Genomic DNA, 25,184 nt, shown 5'->3' with positions numbered 1-25,184 from the left:
GGAAGTCTATTACAATGGTTTCACGCCGAGCCCTGATAATTGCATCTCACCGCCGTTCAAATATGTTGCATTTGCAAAAAAATGTCTTGACTGCTTTTACACTGTCAGCATTTTTGCTTTCATTAATAATGACTGATCTCGCCACAAAGTCTCCAGCTAAGTGGTCACGGCCTATTCTCAAAGTAAATTTGTGTCCTGGCCAGTCTTAGTTCTCTCCAAGGTTTGTTTACTTTAAACTTAAAGGAAGCCTTTAAAAGCTTTCCACATTGTAACCACTTTAGGATATTCATATGCATGTTTGGCTCAGCTCTTGAAAAGCTTTTATGGAGATGCTGTAGTCCTTCTGACAGAGATCAATTGGTGCACGGTGTGGGGAAAGTGGATAAGACGATATCAGGTTCATCCTCATATTTCTGTCAACAGCCAAGCTGCTGAAGATCAGTCCCGTCAACTGCAGTATGAATGGATGTGAATACTTGATCCCAGTTCTGAAGTAAACGTTCAACTAGGGACCAGTTTTACTAAAAGCTTGCACTAGCGTAAACTGTGAATGTACTACACCCTTTAAAATCATAAATTTACGGTAGGGTGATTTACTGTAAATGTTTTTTAAACAAATATTGTGTACTGTACAAATATGAATGAAAATGCGGATAAAATCTCACTTGTAGTAAATCAATCTGGCCTATACAGATGTACTACATGCTTTAAAGTCATAAATTACAGTAGGGTGATTTACTGTAAATATTTGTCTTTTAATATTTGTTTATTGTAGAAAGATGAATGAAAATATTGGTAAAATTTCACTTATAGTAAGTCAGTCTGGCCTATGCGAACATACTACACTTTTTAAAATCTTAAAATTACAGTAGGGTGATTTACTGTAAATGTTTTTCTTCAATATTTGTGTACTGTAAAAATATGAATGAAAATATGGGTAAAATCACACCTGTAGTAAGTCATTCTGGCTTCTGGGAATGTACCACACCCTTTAAAGTCATAAAATTACCATAAAGTGATTTACTGTAAATGTTTGTCTTTAATATGTGTGTAATATGAATGAAAACATAGATAAAACCCCAGCTGTAGTAAGTCAGCGAGGCCTCTGTTATTGTACTACAACCTTTAAAATCAACAAATAACAGTAGCGTGATTTACAGTAAATATTTTTACCGTACATAAATATCGAAGGAACATATGACTGAACATATGAGAAAAATCTCCCCTGTAGTAAGTCATTCCGGCCTCTTTAATGTACTACAACCTTTATCATGAAATTACAGTAGGATAATTTACTGTACATGTTATTTAAATTAATTTGTGTACTGAAATAATATGAATAAAAATATGGGTAAAATTTCTCCTGTAGTGAGTCAGTCTAGCCTATATGAATGTAGTACACTCTTTAAAGTCATAAAATTACAGTAGGGTGATTTACTGTAAATGTTTTACTTCAATATTTGTGTGCTGTAAACATTGAACTGAACATAAGAGTAAAATCTCACCTGTAGTAAGTTATTCTGGCCTCTCTGAATGTACTACAACCTTTGTTATCATAAAATTACAGTAGGGTGATGTGCTGTAAATAATTTTCTTCAATATTTTTGTACTGTACAGATATGAATGAAAATAAGGTTTAAAGCTTACCTGTAGTAAGTGAGTGAGGCCTCTGTGAATGTACTACACCCTTTAAAGACATTTCATTACAGTTGGGTGATTTACTGTAATTATTTCTCTTTAATGTTTGTGTCCCGTACAATTAAATGAATGAAAATATTAATAAATCTCACTTGTAGTTAGCCAAGGTGGCTTCTGGGGATGTGCTACACACTTTAAAAAAACAAAAAAAACAAAAATACAGTTTGTTGAATTACTGTAAGTTTTCTTCTTCAATATGTACTGTACATATTTAAATGGAAATATGGGTAAACTTTGACCTGTAGTAAGGCAGTCTGGCCTCTCGGAATCTTTAGAATTATTTAGAAAATTAAGTCCTAAATTTATGAGAGCTAAAAAACTAATACTACAAAAGCTTAATCTGCGAATAATTACAAACAAATTGAAAGTCTATTCGGTAACTGAAGCATTTCTTCTCACCTTCGATGAGAAGCTCTACAACCTAAGCTTCATCCATCCTTCAGCACCAAAGGTTTAATGACCTATGGGCGTTGTGAACTCTTTGGATTGCGAGTCTCGATGAGCTGTAATGTAAGGTAAAAGCATACTGAAAGAGTATAAACAAATCACTTCAGCATTGATTTCTCTTTTCAAGAGCACTCTGTCAGTGGAACGAACAGCCAATCAATACAGTGAGACTAGCTTCTCTCTACACCGGCATAAATGGAGAAGAATGTTGTTTCAGATTGGCTTATCACATATCACATCTAACACATATCACACACGTCTAAAGGGTGACTGTAGAGGTAATTTCATAATTCATAAATGTTTCATGTGTTATATATTATGAGTAGTGTCTTACTTTCTCTATATGAAATTTAAATCTAGGGATGTCAGAAATGATAACCTGCGTGCTCCAGAGAGGTTGAGTGGGAGACACAGGTTCGATTCTGACGTGTTTTGTGACTCACTCTCATATCCATGCATGCCCAGAACTACTTGTGAAGAGAAGATAAATAACTTAGTATTTGAAATGTATTACTTTGCTCTATAAATGACAGATGCACTCCAGGTTAATTAACTAAACTTGATGATTGTGTTCCAAAGATGCTAATTAAATCTCATCACCAACTAATCAACTAACTCCAACACAAGCTCATTGTGAAAAAGTACCCCCGTATACATTTCTGGAGAGCGTGAATTATGTAGTCAGAGCTACGTATGGCTGCATATCATCTTTAAATTTAAAAAAAAAAATGAAGCAGATCTCCCTTACCACAATAAAAAATACTTTCCCAACTGTCATTTGATATCTTTGTTGTAGAGTTAATTCAAGCCTTTCTGCAATGATGAGTCACACACAATGTCATTATAAAGTTTGTGTGTGTGTACACACACACACACGCGTTTAGCTTTGCACTGTTTTTGCACGCCAAACATGACAGGATACACGTTAAAATCCACTGCTGTATGGACATCCGTTATGTTAATGTACAAAATAAACCTGATTTAACGTCCAAAAACCAGGATTGAGGGGTCTTCTTTAATAATTGTACTGACATTATGCAGCTGTGGTGATGAATTACGTAGCAATTTTATTGTATTTTTTACAAACATTTATGTTTTAAAAACGTTTTAAACTTGCAAAACTCTTGAGGTGCAGATGATCACGGAGAGTTGGAACAGATCTTTGAATCCCAGATGCTTTTGCACTTCCTGTCTTGTAGATTTGATTATACCGCATTACTATAGAGTCATGTTTATAAGCATCTGTCAATCAATCGGTGGGCTGGGAAACCGCACTTCTACGCCACGTTGCGGTGGGTCTCAGTATGGAAGGGGTTTAGATACTATTTTCACGTCAGGAAATTTTAAAACAGAGGCTTATTGTTGTTTCTATCAATCCAATGACTGGTGGAACAATATACCTACAGACAATTCTGTCTAAACGATTTACAAAAGTTGATTTTCAACGTAGGTGCTCTTTAACACAGTTTTAGGACAAAGTTTTGAATATTCCATTTGGTAATATATTAACCATTTAATCAAGAAACTTTTTTTTTCACCTGAAAGAGCTCTCATAACACATATATATATATATATATATATATATATATATATATATATATATATATATATATATATATATATATATACACAACAGTTCTGTCTGGTTCTTGAATCTGATTGGCTGATAGCTGTGATAAGTAATATCAGCAGTCGTACAACCTCTTTACCCTTTGTGTATTACTCAGCCTACATACAGCCAGCAAAAAGCACACTACAGATCTAAAGTTTAAAAGATATTGATCAGCTGTTGAACTGTCAGCTTATGATTTAAATCCAACGCGGAAGAAAGTAGTTCCTCATACAAAAGGGTTTTTGAGACTTTCCATGTTTGATTTAGTTTTTATATACACAACTATGCCATCAAACTGTTGTTTAAACGCAATATCAATGCCAACGCACGCTTCCCACCAGTGCCGATATACAGCCGTATCGCACTGCTACTCGTGTGATATTGCTCTAATATATAATATTAAGTTACGACTGTTTTATAAATGATGTTTAATGAGATCTTACAACCACCAAACAAATTGTCCTACTAGTTTCTAAAATCCACCAATACTTGGATCATTTTGATCAATTTAATAACTGTGTTTAACATATTATTATTAAGGCACATGCTAATAAAACATAATCAATGAATAACACAGAGCAACTAAAAGTGAAATTCTCTGTGATGTGTTTCCAATTTAGACATAAAGATTCAAGTCAAGATTCAAATTACTGTAGATTCCTCTTTGTTTCTTTCAAGCTTTATTTTGTAACAGTGTACAATGTTCTGTCTGTTATCCAGAGATGTATAATTGCTAGCGGGTTTTAGAAATTAGTCACACGGTGGTTATGTAAAATGAAAGCATCGCACATACAAACTGTTTAAATGTTTTGATGCCTTATCTGCATAAATTATCAAGAAGAGCTTTTGAATTTCTTCCTGACCGTCACAGTGGGTGGGCTAATGCCTACAGAGCTCAGGGGTATAGCTAAATCCCTGCAAGCTCTGGCTGTGCTCAGAAGATAAATCCAGAGCAAGAAGACACCCACACGAGTTTTTCATTCCCCTCGGCATCATACAGCGGGCCACGCATTTGTATTGGGACAATTCATGACTCATCAAGGTGTTCTGGAGGCGATGTGACAAATCCTACAAGGCGAAGGTCATGAATATGAATGAAGTCAGGTTGATGTTCCTTGGTAAAAATCCTGAAGTGTCAAGTCACGCAGCATCGCCTTATCAAAATTACAACTATCTGTCATTTAATCAGCTGTTGAGGAGTTGGTTAGTTTCAGCAGTTCAGCAGCTCCTGCTGGTAGATGCTGTAACTGCATGGTTGTACATGAAAGAAGCCATTTTCTTGATTTGTCTGCCCCTCAGAAGTATTCTATACACTGTACAGTGTAAATGAGTACACCCCTCACAGATCTCTCTTTTCAATTATATGCTCTATAGGATGCTGTACAATAAGCTATTTTTGTATTTACATTAGATTATTCAGTATCAAAGCAAAAACTAGAGCTAATTTAACAAAATATCTTAAGATCATGGTTCAAAAAATAACAAACACAAGTGAATTTGGGGGGGAAAGAGGAAAAAACTTTACAAAATGTCAAATTTGTTATGAAATTTTGTAGTTTGTAATGTTTTTTTTCCTCATTTGAATTTAAATGTATTATCTTTCAATTCCTAACAATGTCTGGTGACCAAACTCCTTTTTTAAGTAAAAATAGCTGCTTAATAAAACAGTTTTATTTAAATGATCAAATAGGTGTTGTCTGTATTCACTGAGAAATTATTCATTTTTAAAGGCACTGTATGTATGTGCCAACACAGGCTCATTGTGAATATGTACACCCATTTACATTTCTGGAGAGCGTGAATTATGTAGCCAGAGCTACGTATGGCTGCATTTCGTCTTTAAAATGAAAGCTACAGGGTGGTATGACGCCGCAGGTGGCTTCTGTTTCTTTTTGCGCTACTGACCGCTCGCCACATTCTTGGGAGGCAGAGTGGAGTAGAATGCAACGACAGGGTTCGAGTCCGGTGAAGAACGGTTCCAGAAAGCAGGTAAAGCTAAAACAAAAGCCAAAAAATAAGATGAACAAATAAATAGCAGAGTAAAATCTGAAAACCTGGTAAAAATCAGACTGCAGCGAGGGCTTTTTTTTCTGGATTGCTTTTGAAAACGCTGCTGATTGGGTTAGTCGGTCAGTCAGTGAGTCAGTCGATCAGTGGTCTCTGGTGTATTTACGTGAGAAGAGCAGACTATAATGGCACTCGCGGAAAACAATTGAAATCTGAAAAACCGGCCTCTGGTGGATTGGCAAAAATAAAAACAGCAAAAAAAAAAAAACATATATCCTGGCACATTATAGTTAACTGGGATTTGTGGATTTAACCACATATTTTGGAAAGGTTTGCTAAAGCAGTCCTGAGCCCATATGGTGATATCTCTTATAGATGAATGACGATTCTTGATGCGCCTGAGGGATCATAGATCACAGTAGTTCAATTTAGGCTTGCGCCCTTGTCCTTTATGCACTGAAATTCCTCAAGAATCCTTATTTGTAATTCTATTATTTTGCACAACTGAAGGTGAAGTATCCACATGTCTTTCTATCTTTCTTTGAGGAACATTGTTTTTAAACATTTTAAATAATTTTCTTCTTTATTTGTTGGCAAACTGGCGATCCTCGACCCATCTTTGCTCATAAAGGACTAGAGCAGTGGTCACCAAACTTTGTCCTCAAGAGTTTAGCTCCAATGCTAATCAAACACACCTGAATGAGCTAATTAAGCTCTTACTAGGTATAATTGAAACACCCAGGGAGGTGTGTTGAAGCAAGTTGGAGCTAAACCCTGCAGAGACACCGGCTAGAGCCTAGACTAGAGCTTTCTTGGATGCTACTTTTGACCAAATCATAATTACAATTAGCTGTTGACATCACCTGTTTCCAATCACATCATTAATTTAACAGTTTACCTGATTATTAGTCCTAACTGCTTGTGTTCCAGCAATTTTTAAAATGTATTGCAGGTATGAATGACAGGAGATTGTGCATATTTCCAAATTCAAGTTGATCCGACAAAAAAAAAAAAATAATAATAATTTGTGTTCATATTGTTTGCAATGAAATACAAGTCAAAGCCATCTAAACCACGCAAAAATGCCATCTAAACGAGTTAGTATCTCTATACAGGCTTGATAAACTGATAAGAAATAGCATTTTTCATCATTTAAGTTCTTACTTCCATCCCATTACAGAGAAACATCCAGTTATCTACAGAATTCACTCAGCAATTACTCATGACACACATTGCTAAAGCCCAACTACAACAGCCTACATTCTTCACCATTTCCCAAACGATCCAAACTTCCTCTCCGCCGTCCTCTATTTGCTATGATTAACTGTGAGCCCTTATGACATATTCACCCAATTAAAGGCGCTCTCTACACTGAACATCATTTCCATGAGAAATTCCTCTGCGCCAGGCTGTCAGCACCAACGCTACAACTCCACTATTCCACCCACCCACGCCACACACACACACACACCGCATACATTCAGAATGGAATATTCACTTATGACTTGCTGAATACTCCACAGTATGCTTGCAAAATCTTATGGGTTTAATGCACACGTATTCAAGGGTTTTCGTGTTCATCCGGTTTTCAGAATTGATGGTAAACAAATGACTTTAAGTACGGCCTTTATCTCGAGACTCTGCTTGAGCTTTGAGTTCATTAACCCACCAGATTAGCAGATTAGATATGAAATAGAGAATATGAAGTGTTAGAAGGAGCATGCTGGAAAACTGTTGTCCATAAAGCCTGGTTTATACTTCTGCACTGAGTGATTAGTGTGTCCCACGGCACCTGCCTTGCGCTATGCATTTATAATTCAGCGTGCTGTTTGTGTTGCTCTGCAATAACACTTCCAACATGCTAGCTGGCAGTAGGTTTTTATGTTGCTTTGTGGCGAGTTTCTTTGCTGGTGTTTTGCTTTCTACCTTAATGTACAAGTGGCTCAAACTCGCTCATTGGCTTTCGGTCTTGCCCACACTTACCATCGCTACCAAGCCGACCAATTTTTGGGAGGAGTGTGTCAGCATCGGCGACGGCCTCGACAAGGGCTATGCGACCACGCAAGATAAAAAGAGGCTGTTTCTCAATATGCGTTCTTCAGCGGTCTTGCGTCCTCGTGTTCTCGTGTAACGTCATCATCAACTGTCAAAGTTTAGTCCCAATACTCAAGACCGCAAGAACAGACGCGTGAAACTTCCCGGAAGTGTTCCTGATTTCGAGGACGCACAGATGCAGACTTGAACACCGATCTCGCTCTAGAAGTACCAGACGTCATAGCGACTGGAGGTGGAAAGCACGGCATTTTATATACATTTATTATTAAAGTTCAGAGATGTATCTTATTTACCTCAGGAGTTTCCCTAAATTAGATGGTGAATATAAACATCACCATAAACATCTCAATAAAGGAATAAACACATTAAGTGTGTTTATTTGCTGAAATTTATATTAAAATCAGTTTTATTTATATTTATATTGTTCTGTCTCTCGAAAAACTCACGGAATTCCTCCTCAATTCCTCAGCTTTTTGATACAGTCCGGCTAGCTTTTTGGTTCAGTCCCCATGTGCACCGAACACCCAACGTGCAATCATCTTTAAACGCGCTTCCCACTATTCACTTCACGCACACCCCCGGATAAAATCTCCCGTCTTTTATGATCCGAATGTTGGCAGGTATGGTATAAACCAACAGCAGGCAGTGAAGATCCCTTCTTTTTAAAGAAAACTGATCTTAAACGTGGCAATTCTGTAATGGAAAGTTCCCCGGAAGCCATCTGGCTGGCTGGCTGAAAATTAAAAGTCTGTGTGCATATGACCCATTGACAACAGGTCTTCCATATTTTTTTGTTCTATGTTATGTTTGAAGACTTGATACATTCTGTGAGCTTTAACTTTATTAATTTGGACCATTTTACTAATCTTTTTCTTTTTTCTAATTACTAATTTTTACGAACCGCAAAGAGGTGATTTGAGATCAACATTAGGATATCTGCTTGTGTACTTACTTTGCGTTACTATTAGACCAAGAAGTAACTCAATACAGTGTTTAATTTCTGCTTTGAATAATCTTTTTAAAATGGCGGGAGGGGTTCTTCTAGCTTTGGGCTGCTCAACCCTGCTCTTGGAGATCTACCTTCCTGCAGAGTTTAGCTTCAACACTGATCAAACACACCTGAACCAATTAATAGGACCTGAACAGCACTTGATAATTAAAGGCAGGTGTGTTTGATATATGTTGCAACTCAAATCTGCAGGAAGGTCGATCTCCAGGAACAGGGTTGAGCACTAATTTCTGCTTATGAATGTGTGGTAAATCCAAGGTAAACAACAGTAATGGTGATTTTATAGCTTTTTTCTGAATATTTGTGGTATACTGACATCAAGTGGTAAAAATTGAGCACTTTGTTTCAGCCACAAACTCCTACAGTTCTCCGTGTCAGAAATCAAAGTGCAGATCTAACCCTTTCCTTTTGTGACAAATTTCATTAAAACTGATTTTTATTATTATTTTTTATGTGAAACTACATTTTGGCCATTTAATTTAAAGTAAAATACTGGTAACCTAATGTTGGTTAAAGTAAATAATTTATTTTTATATCTAGGCCTACTACTACAACAACTACTATATTATTATTATTATTATTATTATTATTATTATTATTATCAATAATAATAATAATAATAATAATAATAATAATAATAATAATAATAATAATAATAATCATATAAAATAGAGTCAAATAAGGATTTTTAAGTGAGCTAATTTCTTTGATTGATTTAATTTCTTCATTGTGACAAACGTGATGTAAAATGCTGATCTGCATTCATTGCTGTAGGTCAGTGTAATTTATGTTAGTTTAAACATTATTAAACTGTATTATCATTAAATACTGTAATATTTATTATCTTAATATTATATCTGATTTTTAATTAATAATTTATTATTATTAGTAGTAGTATAAGTATTAGTAGTAGTAGGATTTTATAATCTAAATAGTTTTTGCTTTTAAAATATAAATAGTTGATGCTTTTCATAATCATATTTTTCCGCTTAATGCCCAATAGAGGGCTCCCTTACTCCATTCTATACATTGTAAAGAAATGTTTTAAACAGGCAGGTTATTGTGTATCTCCTAGTAAATGGGGAATTTGAAAACTAATTTAAATGATTTTCATTTAATTTAGCTATGTGTAAAAACAATATAGCTGTTTTGAGGTTTTCATTTACTTTCTAAATGCTTAAAAAGTTAAATTGTGACACATATGCACATTTGTCAGAATTATAAATAGGCTGCTTACTGAAGCAACGCTGAACAATGTATCGATGATTGTAAAAGTTTATTTTTCTAAATGCTCATTTTGTCTCTCATCCATGGGGCACGTTTTCAATCCATCCCGTTATTCCCCTACGTGCTGACGTCACTTACAGAAACTATTGCGTGTGGCCTGCAGTTCGGACAGCGGTCAGATCATCTGATCATCAAAAACACCAAACTCTCATCATGGGAAACTGTCAAGTGAGTATTTCATTTCATTTTCTCTGCTAATGCACACTTCAGTGCGGTCGTAAACCGGTAGGTAACCGCTGTAGCATCTGCGCTGAGTTTACTACGGGACTCGTCGTCGCAAAAAACTAATCAAATTAAAATCTGTCATATGGAAAAGGAAAGAAAACTGAAGGTTGAGACAAGCGAATAAAATCCAGTTATGATTTCTGACTCATTTGTACTGCGTTGTCAGGATGTTTTTGAGAAGCGCATCCTTTACCGACTGTGATTCGTCTCGTGTGTGTTTTTTCTGCCTCGTCTCCGGTTGTTTTTGTTTTCTTAAACGTTAAAACCAATTTGTTTGCTATTTAAATGTGTATACTGTTATATATGATGCTGTAAAGGAAAGGAAGGAATGTGTCACATTCCCGTTATATCAGTGAGTCAGAGGAAACGCTTTGGGAGGAGATGGTGGCAAACTCCGCTTCATATTTGCCTTTCGAGGGGCCTCCATCGGGCGGTACTGTGTGTTTGGACAGGGCGCTTCCTCCGAGCATTCCATGGCTTTTGTAAATATAGGGGGAGACTGACACACAAGCCTTTTCAGTCGATGGAGAGATTGTTGCTCAATACAGATGTAAATAAAATGTAAATAAATCCGTTAAATCAATTTCAATCTGAAATTGTGGAATTTATTATTTTTCAAGAATATTTATCAAGATAATTTTTCCAACACACAGGGGAGAGCGGGGACAAAAGTAAACAATTTTTAATAAAAACTCAACATTAAAGGATAATGGTTTTAGCAGAAATACATTGCTCTGGTGGTTGTTAACTCACAAAAGTGCTCTATCAAAATCCGGTGTTATTTTGGATCACTGTAAAATACGTCCAATATAACTTCACTTTAAACAAAAGTTGCACATTGTTACTTTTGACCCCATCAGCTGGGTCAAAAGTAATGCAACAATATTTGCTAGATTTACTGGCTTAATCTTGTTTATTTTAATTATATCTGGCCTTGTTAATGTTCACTGCAAATATATATTATTATTATTAGTAGTATTATTTATATATATATATATATATATATATATATATATATATATATATATATATATATATATAAACAAAATAAATACACAAATATATTTATATATGCGATTAAAAAAACATTTAACTGGATTTCCATTGTACATTTCAGCTCCATCAAATGTTTCTTAAACAACCCAACAATGCAATATGTTAATTTTCTACAATTTTAGAATATTTTTATAATATTAGAATATCTTTATTATTATTATTTGCAATATGCATTTTTTTTAAACATCTGAATCTATATACTGCAAACTCTAATGTGGAAGTGAAAAATCATCCATGGCTGTTAGAAGAAGGACATAAGAATCAGTTTTACTTTTGTCCCCTACAAGAACTCTTGCCATTTAAACCTCGATTTCATCAAGTAGGACATGTTCCTGGATTAACATCTACTGTATGTTGATCCTGGAACAACATTCCAATCAGCCAATCAAAGTTAATGGTTAGGTTTATGCACTTCTACATGATTGTTATCCGACTATTATTGCCCCTCTGATTTTGGGAGTGATTTACTGTTATTGTTTGGTTTAGGGGTAGGGAATAGGTATGAATCACATTTTCCAACAAAAATGATGTTCTAGAATCAACATGGATGATAATCCAGGATAATCAGGTACTTGGAAAAATCAAGACGTGCATTCATCAAGCCTGGAATTCAGCATTTTCTAGACTCACTGCAGTAGCTTCTTTAGTTTCTTCCTGCTGTTCCCAGTTTTGTTTATTTGAACTTGTATAAATTAACTATTATTTTAAATTGTATATAATAATTAATGAAACAAATTCTGGGGTCTGAATAATTTTTGGTTTGACTAAGTATTTTACAATTATGACATTTGTAAGAATTCTGACTTTATATCTTCCTTTTCTTTTCAGCCAACAATTGTGCCTTATGAAGACTTTGATGTAATTGCGGACATTAAGGCAATCCGCAAAGCCTGCAAAGGTTTCGGTGAGACTCTTATGTGATTCTAAAATCCTAATAAGCATTCATTATGTCTGTCAATTACATCTCATTTGCAATTACAGTTTGACATTGTGTTATAGCTAGTCTGTTATTTGCATACTCTTTAAGTCACTAGAGTGTAATTTTCTAACTTTCTATTTAATTTCCAAGGAACGGACGAGAAAGCCATCATAGACATCCTAGCCTATCGAAGTGCAGCTCAGAGAATGGAGATCAAGCAAGCCTACTTTGAGAAATATGATGACGTGAGTATTCGGAAAAGCAGTTAATGAAAATAAACTGTGGAGATCAAAATTACTGAACAATCTACTACTTTGTAAACTTTAAGGTCACTGCTTAGACCTATTTAAAATTACTAACAGGATTAAAAGAGCAGTTTTCAAAGCATATGTTATGAGTTACATGTATTCTGAGGCACAGTATAAAAAGCTTAAGATATTTTTAAATGAGCATTAATCAATATTTGAAATGGGTAAATAAGCAAACTTTCCAATACCTGTATCTTGTGGTCCGCAAGTTCACGTTAGTAAATAAAGCAATTAAAATATGCAAATATATTTGGGTCTTATCAGAAACATTGTATTTGTCATCATACTGGGAAAACCCTGAATTTTCAAAGAAGTGTGTACAGTAGTAGTCTGTGAGAGGTGGAGTGATGTGTCATGTTTTTTGTAATGATGAGCCTACAGAGCTTCATGACAGAGTGAATGCAAATGTTTATCATAAGCTCCTTTGGCTACGTGAGGTTTCTTCCCTGCTTTCATTGTCTGATTAACCAGCAAGTTTAATACATAAGACAATGAGATCCTGTCAAACAGCAAAAAAAGTAAAGCAGGCCTCTAAAAACTAGAAATACTGAAATAATGAAATGGCCAGCCCAGAGTCCTGATCCTGAACCTTATTGAAAATCTCAGGAATCTTTGGCCACAAAGTGATTTCTTCAGTAAGTCACTGAACTGTTAAGATAAGAAAAGAGAGCAAGAGTTGCTGTATCTCAAATTGATAAGCATGGTGCTAGCAATGTTAACATTGTGGGTTTGACTCCTAGTAAAATCCAGACTTGAGTAAATGTGTATCTTCATCAAATGGAAGTCTCTTTGGATAGAAGTGTCTACTGAATACTGTACATAAATGTAAAATCGTGGCAGAGCAGTGTAAGCAAGTGAGTAACTAGTGATATCCTTTCAACACAGATGTACTGAAGTCAAAGGAACGGCTCTACAAAATTAAAATCTTATTTATGTGCTTTGATTTTTAACTAACTATGAGGCACGAAGTTTACTTTGTTTTAGAAAAAACTTGTATGAAGTGTTTTTTAACTTTAATCTTCACTAAAGTAAATAGCATTTGTATTTTAAGCATATAGATTTTGCACTCATAGATTTGTTTTCCCTGAAGGAGTTGGTGGATGTTCTGAAGAGTGAGCTGTCTGGTAATTTTGAGAATGCCATTCTTGCCATGTTGGACCCTCCTCACGTGTTTGCAGTTAAAGAGCTCAGGAAGGCAATGAAGGGCGCAGGAACAGATGAGGATGTGCTGGTGGAGATTCTGTGCACTGCTACCAATGATGTATGTTGGTTTGTTTTGAATTGAACATTTCCGCAAGTTCCTGTGGCTGTGACCATTTCCAAAGCAGGGACAAATAGTTGTTCATGACTAATATGTTTTTCTCTGAAGGGATTTACATATTGAAATGAGTCATTTACTGTTTTGTTTTCTAACAGGAGATTGCCTTTTACAAAGAGACCTACACCCAAGGTAGAGTATGAATCACCTAATTAATTGCTGTAAAATAGTAATGCATTTGAGCACATAGTTTTTGAGAACAGCTTTTTTTTCATTATATACTAAATTAGTATTTATTTTATCTTTGCCATGTTGACAGTGCATCATATATAACTACATATTTTTGAGGATACTAGTATTCAGCTAAAAGTTTCATTTAAAGGCTTCACTAGGTTAATTAGGGTAATTAGGCAATTTATTGTGTAAAGATGGTTTGTTCTGTAGACAATCGAAAAAAATGTAGCTTAAAGGGGATAATAATATTGACCTTAAATCATTTCGAAAAATTAAGAACTGCTTTTATTCTAGCCGTATAAAACAAGACTAAATCCAAACAGATGTATTCTTACCATGATGCTTTGAAACTTTTTAAAGGGTAAAATGAGGTTTCAAAGCATTCTTACAATTTAACCATCAAACATTTAGGAAAGAACACTTATTCAAAATAACTAAATATTTTTAGGAAAACACAAACTCTGTTATATATTAAATATTACTGTACCATATGGAATATGAAGAGACAATAATCTGAAGGAACAGACACAATAAACACAAAAGAGCTCCTTATAATACTAATATACCACATTAAATAAATACTAAAAAAAACACATAAATTCATTCCTTCACTTTTCGGCTTAGTCCCTTTATTTATACGGCCACAGCAGAATGAACCACCAACTTATTCAGCATATGCTGAAGATGCCCTTCCAGCCGCAACCCAACACAGGGAAAAACAATAACATTATTAATAAAAAAATAATAATAATTACTTAAGTGTTTGGTATACTTCAAACAAAGTTCTTTTTTTTGTTCTTCATTGATTCTGAACTCCTTGGATAAAATGCACATCTAAGAAGACATAGTTCCAGTACACATCCACCAATTGCGTAGTTATCACAGACCAATGATAGCTCAAAGGGGTTTTGGAATAAAACGAACTCCCTTAAAAAAATCGATTTGGTGGGCTATTTCAAATTGCCGATTGGAAGTCAAAAAGAACTTCATTTTGGCTGGATTTAGTTCGAAATGATGTCATTTCAGTCATTTGTTTAGATTTTGTTTGAAGTATACCAACCTTTAGACTTGATGATTCGAAGTGCTTATTTTATCCTATATGTAATGTAAATGTAAACCCAATATTATTTTTATGATGGATAGAAAGTGCTCGGCTTTCAGTACGGATGTGGATTATTTGTAGTACAAATTTTATCATTTGAGATTATTTCAGTCCCTTGAATGGGACTTCCTCAAACAAGTGAAACTTGTTGTTACTATTGTTCTAATTATTGTACATATTATTGATAAGATGTCAGTAAATTATTCCTAATTCATTGATTTGCAAATTGAATTATGTGATTTTTATGTCTTTGGATATCTTTTTTTTTCATACTATTGAAATTTACATTTACATCATTTTATATTTATAAATGTTCTCTAATATGTTAATGTGTTTTTCCTCTAATTTTGAGCAATTTATATATTTCTTTATGAAATAACTACCTTTGGTTATAACAATCTCTCTGTTTTTGTCTTCAGTGCATGACAGGGATTTGGAGAGTGACATTGAAGGAGACACCAGTGGGGATGTGAGGAGACTGCTAACATTGCTTCTCCAGGTAAATCCTCTTAATCTTAAACAGCTCTGATTTTACCACTTTTGTGTTTCAGGAGGTGTCTGTAACGTTTCAGCTCAATATACCCATCAGATCATTTATTATACAATGCAGAATATATCTATTTTGGCCTCAGAGCAAAGTGTAGCTGTTTTTGTAGCCTGTGCCTTTAAATGCAAATGACCTGGTTCTCCCCGCCCACAGTTTCCATGCGCTTGTCTGCTTCTCCTGCGTTATGTCAGATAAACCGCAGTCAGTGACAGAGACAGACATGGATGAAGCAGAGATACAGTTTATTAGTCAAAAATACTAAGCAAGGTTGTATGACGTTTCTGAAATAATGAGTCGCACACAAATGCCGTTACAAAGTTCGCAGTACACACACACACACGTTTAACTTTTTGCTCTTAAATAGTGTTGCTTCTCCTATATAGTTGTACTGACATCATGCGACTGTGGTGATTCTAGTGGTTATGAATTACATAGCAAATTTAATTTTCGTTATTTCAAGCATGCCAGGTTTTAAAAACGTTTTTAACTTGTAAAACTCATTCTTGAGCTGCAGCTGATCACAGAGAGTTAAAACAGATCTTTCAATCCCAGTTTCTTTGCAAATCCTGTTCTGTGGACATGTTTATACGCATGACTATGAAGTAGACTAGGGAGGTATCCAAATTTTGATACCATCAAACCCCTTCCCTTTTTTATCTCGGTATCCGGTATTACTGTGCAAAAAAAAATGATGACGTAAGGTTCAGACAGCGTCACCAAACTGTTGGCTTGTGCCTAAACCATTCAGAAACTGAATACCATATATGCGACCTTAGGTTTGCAGTCACCTGTTTGTCTTTTTGTTATCAGAGATCTGCGCGGGACGCTTTCTCTCATTCATGCACACACACACACACACACACACACACACACACAGAGAGAGAGAGAGATAGAGACGCACAGCACCACGTTTCTCTCTCTCTCTCTCATTCACACACACACACACACGTACACATAGAGAGAGCGACACAGCACCACGCGCTTTCTCATTCACACACACACACACTTACACAGCATCCATGCGGATGAGCGTGTGCTCGATCGCTTGGGAGCGATATTGTTAGATCGCACGTCCACTCCCTTTCAAATTACACTTGAGTTACCGACCGCTTCCACACTTTATTTGGAAATTTATTCCCGCACCGCAGGAAATCTGTTCAGATCCCGCGGTACAGCAGCGGAGACCTCTCGTATTTACCACGTCTCCCTTCTCGTTCGGTCGAAACGGGAAATACTGCCAAACTGCAGGTCACTTGGTGCACGACTCACCATCTTACCTCACCTCATTCTTCCACACTGTCCCGTGATGACAATCACGCATACGCATTTGTGGCCATTAAATAAATAATATTTATTATTTAATACTTGTTTCCTATTTAAGTGCATTGTTTTTTATGATGATTTAACGGTATTGAAACTGACAACGTTGCTATTATTAGATCCCGCGGTATACCATATTACCGTATTACAGCCAAAGCATACTATGGAGACATATTACTATGAGATTTGATCGTATTTTAACGGCAGGAACTTAAGAAAAAGAGACTTATTGTGTTTATGGCACTCAAATATGACAGTGGACACACTATACCTACACACAGTTCTATCCAAACAGCTTACAAAAGTTGATTTTGCATCATAGGTGCTATTTAAATGAAAATTGCTGTTTACATCTTACAAAATGACTAGACTGCAGCCTTGAGCGGCATAAAGCGCTCAGTGTGTTTAGCACCCCTCCCTCTTCCTCCTGTCCCTGTAGAGCTCTGAAGCTTGGCAGAGGTTCAGATCCCCTTTCATTAGATAAGTAGAGGCAGGATTCAATGACGTGACTTGGACTCGGATTTCGCTGTCTCGGTCACGGCGTCAATACTTTCTCTCTTGCAGGGTAACAGAGACGAGAGCTACGAGGTTGACGAAGCACTGGCGGAGCAAGATGCCGTTTCGTTGTTTGAAGTAGGAGACATTCAACACGATCTCTCTTCATAGATATTCATATATTAAGACTTACACACATCTCAGAACATACAATATTAATCGGCATCTAAACATGATTCTTTTGCTTGTGTGTAGAGTTACCAACGTACTTACATTGAGGTTTATAAAATTTGGCATTTGTATGAGCATTTGTATTGTGGAACGTATGATTTATATTAATATATCTAGTTATTTGTTAATCAAAGCTTTGTGAATTTGAAGAGAAAACAAAAATGTAAACCATGTTATACATTTCCTTATACTGTATATTTCCTATTCAAAACAAAATGTAATCTCAAAACATTTGATTTGATATTTATTACCAGTGTTAAAAACCACTGTATTTTGTCATGTTTTAACCCATTTTATTAATACATGTTTTATTTATTTGTAAGGCTGGAGAGGGCAGTCTTGGCACAGATGAATCTACTTTCAGTTTCATTCTGGCCACCAGGAACTACTTACAACTTCAGGCCACATTCAAAGCCTATGAAGCCGTGAGTTTATCTTCTCTTTGAGCGTAAAAGATTAATGACTCAAAAATTGTTCCAATCCTTTGAGACTTTTGTTCATCTTCAGAACACAAATTAAGACATTTTAACTAAAATCCCAGAGCTCTCTGACCCTCCACAGACAGCGAAAGCCTCACACAAATCACAAGAAGCTCCAATAACGCACATCATGTTTTCGCCAAGTACCATGCAATCCTGGAGTAACATCTATGTTGATCCTGGAACATCATTTTTGTTGGAAAGTGTAATCCAAACCTTTTCCCTACACCTAAAACCAACCATAACTGTAAATTATACTCAAAATCAGAGGGGAATAATAGTTGAATAACAATCATGTAGAAGTCTGTAAACCTAATCATGAAACCAGAACTTAACATAAACTGTAAACATATCCCTTAATTCTGATTAGCTGATTGGAATGTTGTTCCCCGATCAACAGAGATGTTAATCCAGGAACATATGTCCTACTTGGTGAAATATTTGTGAAAATCTTTAATACAGCTGTAAAAATTACTTTGCGCCGTGTCAGTGTGCACGTTTACTGCTAGCAGTACAATAACATTTAGTATTGCATATAGTAAGCATACACCCAATCTGACTCATTAGCATCATTAAAATTGTTTTTAGCATACAACAGTGTTTCTGGACCTTTGCAAGATTACAGTTAAACCACATGGAATGTTTTGTCAATGTTTTTGGTTCCTTTTCTGGGCCTCGTTGAAAGTTTCTATCTTCATTTGTGTTGAGACAACGAACAAAGGAACAACATGAGGGTGGATAATTAATAACAGAGTTTTCATGTTTGGGTGAACTAAAACTTTGGGGAAGTAAATAAGCTTAATAAGTTGAATAAAGTTTAATATCCTCTATATTTTACATTGTTCTCCAACAGATTTCTGGAACAGATATTCTGGATGCAATCGATAAGGAAACCTCTGGAACTCTGAAGGACTGCTACACCACGCTTGGTTTGTATTAAACACATGGCTTCTTCAGACAAATATTGAATTTCACGTAGAATTTGATATAGTGGAAAAGCAGAGATGTCCGTTGAAACTAAGTGAAGTTTTATAAACTAATTTTGAGAGAATCACATGCTATAATTGACCACAGCTGGTCTCACGTCAACAATCAACAATAAACCAACCAAACCAGTAGACGAATTCAAGCCTACAGTACATAAATAGCCCATTATTACCTTGATATTCGTTTTTGAAGAATCCCCCCATGCACCCCAGCTTCCCCTTTTTATTCCTATACCAGGGGAGGCTCAGGAGACCTGCCTGATCTGACCCCTTTCTATGATAAATGGGCTCAAGGATTTCCAAGCTCAAAGTTCTGTCCCGAGACAGCATGCCAAACCTGCAATCAGTATCAAGCATTAGCTAAGTGTGAACTATTGACATAAAAAAAACACCTATTGAGTGTCAAGAACTTGAAGTGTGTCTGAATTTTCCAGAGGAACATTTTCATATTGGGGGTAGTAAGTGCTTTTTGGCATTTTCAAACCGAGGAACTCTTTTAGAAAATAAATTAAGCCAGCACATTAGGAACTACCAGTGACATAAACTCAGCAGCCACCTTATTAGGTACAGCTGTCTAACTGCTTGCTTAACATAAATTTCTAATCAGTCAATCACATGGCTGCAAGGCTAAGTGCATTTAGGCATGCAGACATGGTCAAGACGATCTGCTGCAATTCCATGTGCATAAAAAATAGGTGGATGGAAATGCCATAGATGCGCATAGATTTTACATTCAGAACTAAGTAGGATAAGCTTTTTATTCGATAAGAATAGATGTGCATTAACTGTGATGGAAACACTTTTATCTAACAAATTCCAGTATGCGCATTAAAGTCATGTGATTTTGTTATAAGAGATCATGTGATGATAAAAATGTGTGTGAATTGACAAACAAGCAGGCCGAGCACATTGTAAAACATCTTGTTTTGGCCATTCTAAAACACTTTAACCATTTTGATATTAGTGTTATTATATTGTCAAGAGCATATGTACTCCGTGTCTCATGGCTTCAAACGCCACCAGGCATTCATTGGGTCTTGCATCATCTTCTAAGGTGAAAGTAATTTATTAAATAAAGAAATGATTCACGCAGCTTCTCCTACCGCAGCAAATTCAGTTTTTCTGTTGATATTTAGTGCCAGTTAATCAGGAAGTGACGATTTTGTTCTCTTTGACTCGTTGGATTCAAAAGCTGCTTCATTTACATATTATGCAATATTCTAGTTTTGCGCATAAATTTAATTCACATTTTTGGATGGAAACATAGCTATTGGCCACCATAGTACCAAAGAAAACATGGATGTCTGCACCCAGACACTGCAACTAAACCAAAACATGACCGAAGTGTCAGGACTCAGACACCATGCCCTGAAACACTGAAACATTAGAGTGCACACCTCAGAGAAACCTGAAAGCTGTACACTCACAAGGACAATACAAACAACAGAGGCAGGATCCTATCACACTAAAAATAGGGCCAAACAAGATGAGAGCACCATACACCACAGACCAAACATCACCAGATGAGACAGACAAAAGGTCAGAAAACACTGACCACAGGAACACTAAAGGTTGAGTGGAAACCCAGTGTGCTGTCAGAAGAACAGACCAAGTTGCTCTGGCAAATAAAAAATCCCAGAAGATTGCTAGAGAGAGAATGGGGCAGACGAAAAGCCTGGTCAGTTCAGAACCAGAGGTGTTGTACAAGGCCTTATCACTGGCCTTCTAATAATTGCTTTGCTTTCCAATGGTCTAGAGAGCCACCAAGAAGCCAGGTTGGATGTCACAGAATATGTTTCATCTTTCCCTGCAACACAAACGTGGAAGCGGCAAACACGCCATCGTTGTTACATTGTTATTAACGTTAGTGGCTTTGTATGCAAGCATCACATGCTGCTATTTCAAGAATGCTGCTCAAAAAAGTTTGTGTCTGTCTTGTTGGTCATTGTAACCCCACCGTCAGCCCCTGACATGAGCAGTTCTTGCTTCTAGCCCAACAATGTTTTGTTGATAGAACAACTTTATCTGATTTAGAGCTTGTGCTTTGAGTATAGCAAGGCAAAGAATTTGTAACTAACTTGTAAAGAGTATGTAAAACCGGTGTATTATTGGCCCTTACCAAACATGTCCTCTCAATAATCCACATTACTTTCAATTGGCTGTCACTGTCTTTTCCACCAATGGTAATCACATCAGTGTTGCAGTGGTGGCTCTCGTGGGTGTGTAATGAGTGACTTTTACACAGAATTTATATGGAATTGTCTACTTTTTGGCATGTTCACAACACAGGAACTACAAGTGATTTTAGTTCAGAGTTCCCACTTTAGGGTCTAATCCAGGACTATTGAAATTGGAGTGACATAGGTGTGCCAGAACAGTATCCCTGCAGAATTTAGCTCCAACTAGCCTCAACAAACCTGCCTGGAAATTTCAAGTATACCTAGTAAGAACTTGATTTAGATGCGTTTGATTAGGGTTGGAGCTAAACTCTGCAGGACACCTGCCCTCCAGGAACAAGTTTGGTGACCACTACTGTACCTTAGTCTTTGACAGTATGTGCCACAAGCTGCCAGAGATATTTAGTCCCCTTCAGTTTTAGTTTTAACTTTTTTAATTACATTTATCTCTATAACAGGAAACATGAGACACACAATGAAGACAAAGCTCTATTCACTGCGTCTTCTCACCTCGATTTTGTTGAATGTAGTGCTTGATGTTGCTGTTTGCAGGCATCGCTTCAGAGTATGTAGTGATCGTTGCGAATGCAACCAGGAAAATGGTCTGGGGGAAATTAGCATTCATTTAACTACCAATTGTGTAAGCTCCTAAAGATGGAGGCAACTGTAAGATGGCCACCGTGACTGGGAGAGCAGGTGGCTATGTGAAAGTGAAACTCCCACAAATCCATATGTAAGGTCTTCTGCAAACAACCGAGGTTCACATCAATGACCTTATCATAGTAAATACCTCTAATATGTTGTTTTTAAATAACACCAAAAGAGGGTTTACCCTTACACAAGCTGTTAAATCCTATCCTATCACTAAATTGATTGGTAACTCTTCAGCACTAACTGGTTAACTCTTTAACCCATAGTGAGGTGTGCTAAGAACCCCCAGCTGTTCTTTGCCCGGAGGTTGAACGCCGCTATGAAAGGAGCTGGAACCGATGAAGACACTCTCATCCGCATCATCGTGTGTCGCTCAGAGGTACACTATAACACCTATCCATACGGCATGTTGATGTTAACCTTTCAAGACTTTTAAATGTGTTAAAGAAGTCTCTTATGTCCACCAAAACTATGCAATTTTGTAAAATATTATTACAATTTTAGCCCTTATGTACTGTTGGGGATGTTTTCATCCATTCTGGGGTCTTTGTGTCTCAATTTGAACAGTAGGCCTGTTGCAGAAAATTATTTAGTTGCATAATTACACCGATATCAAAGATTGCATTATACCATTTCCACAAAAAAGAGGGAAAAAACTCAGCTTGACATTTTTCTGTCTTGGGCAGGTTGATCTGGAGACTATTAAAGACATGTACCTGGAGAAATACGACGTGACTCTGAAAGACGCCATCAGCTCTGAATGCGGAGGCGATTTCAAGCGCCTCCTGCTGGCCATCCTTCACTGAGAACAACATTCAGCCACTGGCGCTCCAGGCTTTAACTATAGTCACCATCAAGGCAAACTAACAAGACTTATTTTCTGTCACGTAGTCTACAAACATGTTTTTATATATATAAAGGACAGTTTAAAGTAAAGAAATCAAGTTTTATTACACTGTACAACTATATATTCCAGTATATATTAAAGGGATAGTTCACTCAAAAGTGAAATTTTGCATATCATTTACTTTTAATTTCTATTAAGTTATTTTAAAGAAAGCTGAAAACCTGTAACCACTGACTTCCATTATAGGAAATATAAACAATATGGAAGTTAATGGTTGCAGGTTTCCAACATATTTCGAAATATCTTTAGTGTTCAACAGAAGAAAGAAGCTCATAAAGGTTTAAAACAAGTAAAGGCTAAGTAATAGCAGATTTAAATTTTTTTATGTGAACTATCCCTTTAAGAATCACCACTAAAAATATGTATGATTCCAAGCAGAGATATGCATTTGTGTTGGGTTTCTGTGACATTCTGTGTCAAGACTGGCCAGTTAAACGTAAGTAGAGTCTTTACAGGATTACAAGATAACATTGTTAGACTATGATAATAACAGGTTGAGAAGCAGTGGCGTACATTTCCTGCCAGTATTTTTCCATACCAAAAACCTCACAGTTTTAAATTGCACGTGACAATGTGAATTCTGAAAATGTGCTTAAGTATAAAAAGAAATGTTAAAATAACAATCTGACATGATCAGCGAAACAATCGTCTGTTTATGAGACGTCTGCAGCTAATGTGTCGCATCTGTGGTAAAATATCTGCATCAGTGAAGTGATCATTTTTAATAACGTTAACACGAGACTAAAGTATTTATGTTATTTAGATGAGATTTTTTTAATATAACTTACATTATGTTTTAAAGGATCTGAAACACAAGAATTCAGACAGAGTTGTGCTGTTCTCCCCCCTCAAATAAAAGCCTATTTTATCAGATTAATATAAAAACATTCACTATACAGGAGATTGGACTCATATCTTCTGTTTTAACACAGTTGTATCCATTGAATAAAATAAAAGATTTTAAAGTATGTTGATTTGTCTTGCACATTTAATGAGGCACTGGTATTAATATAGTAATTATTGTGTATTATTTTTTTAATCAACGTTAAACTGCATAACAGGATCTTAAATCACTGTCCAAGCAAAGTCATGTTGTTTCTGTTACTTACCTCTTCTCTAGTCAAGCAGGCCTAATCACAGTCACCTTTAATTAGTTGATTACTTGACTTTATTATTATTATTTTCTAGTTTATAACATTCAGCATGTACTAAAGGATGAAAAACTGTCAAATAATCAAGCAATAACTTAAAATCTAAATGTGGACAGGAAGCCAAATCTAACGATACTAGACAATACTAACCCTAACCACCCTTCCAGTCAAATATTGCACAGTAATGTTTGTGTTGGGAAATGACCATAGTAAAAGTGGGTTGTGTGCATTGTGTGTGACATTGCATCGTTGAGTGATGCAATCTCAGCTTGCATCATAAAGATACTATTGTTTAACTCTGGCAATTTTGCATTGCATTTTATCATTGTAAATTATGGAAAGTTTGAATCATTTTACCGACTCTGAGTCTCATTTAGCGAGATCGGTTTCGAGTAATTTCGTTCAATTTGCCAAAATATCTTCAAAATGTTGCTTCTCGAACACATCTACAACTAGCGCAAATGATAATCACACAATACTACGAACATAAATGCTGCAAGATAAAGAAAATAAGATGTCTTTGCTTACCTGGGTCTTTAGTTCGCTTATCTGAAGCCTTCAAGTTGATTCATTCATTCAGTCATTCACATGACACTGACAGCAATAAGCTTAACCAATAAATATCGAAAAAAGATCCATGATTATTATTCTAAATAAAATTAATTCCAGTAAATATTAAAAGATTCAACAAAGATGACAGTCGAGCTATATCAGTTTTTAATCATTTTAGATTTAATTTTGTATGATCACTTGAATATAATGATTAGGGGGGTGGCATGGTGGTTCAGTGGTTAGCAAGAAGGTCACTTGTTCAGCTCCAGGCTAGGCCAGTTGGCATTTCTGTGTGGAGTTTGCATGTTGGCATGGGTTTCCTCCAGGTGCTCCAGTTTCCCTTACAATGGACTGTCGAAATTGGAAAAATTTGGCTGTAATGTATGGGTGTTTCCCAGTACTAGGTTGTGACTAGAAGGGCACTGCGTAAAACATATGCCAGAATAGTTGGTGGTTCATTCCGCTGTGGTG

The 25,184-nt window shown here is 36.0% G+C and overlaps 1 protein-coding gene across 1 annotated transcript; it reads left to right on the top strand.

Moving 5' to 3' along the window:
* The first annotated feature begins 10,193 nt into the window (after positions 1-10,193).
* anxa13 (annexin A13) lies at positions 10,194-24,512 on the top strand. The gene is given in 11 exon segments (NM_131774.3): positions 10,194-10,283; positions 12,225-12,300; positions 12,466-12,560; positions 13,714-13,884; positions 14,040-14,073; positions 15,637-15,716; positions 17,649-17,717; positions 18,134-18,235; positions 19,143-19,218; positions 22,370-22,482; positions 22,790-24,512. Coding segments are annotated over 11 exon segments (951 nt in total). The 5' UTR covers positions 10,194-10,268; the 3' UTR covers positions 22,910-24,512.
* Positions 24,513-25,184: the final 672 nt, after the last annotated feature.

Source organism: Danio rerio, chromosome 24 (assembly GCF_052040795.2).
Source record: "Danio rerio strain M-AB ecotype USA chromosome 24, GRCz13ab, whole genome shotgun sequence".
In the NCBI taxonomy this organism is placed as follows: Eukaryota; Metazoa; Chordata; class Actinopteri; order Cypriniformes; family Danionidae; genus Danio; species Danio rerio.
The sequence above is the reverse complement of the archived record's forward strand: the minus strand, read 5'-3'. Positions and strand labels throughout refer to the sequence as shown.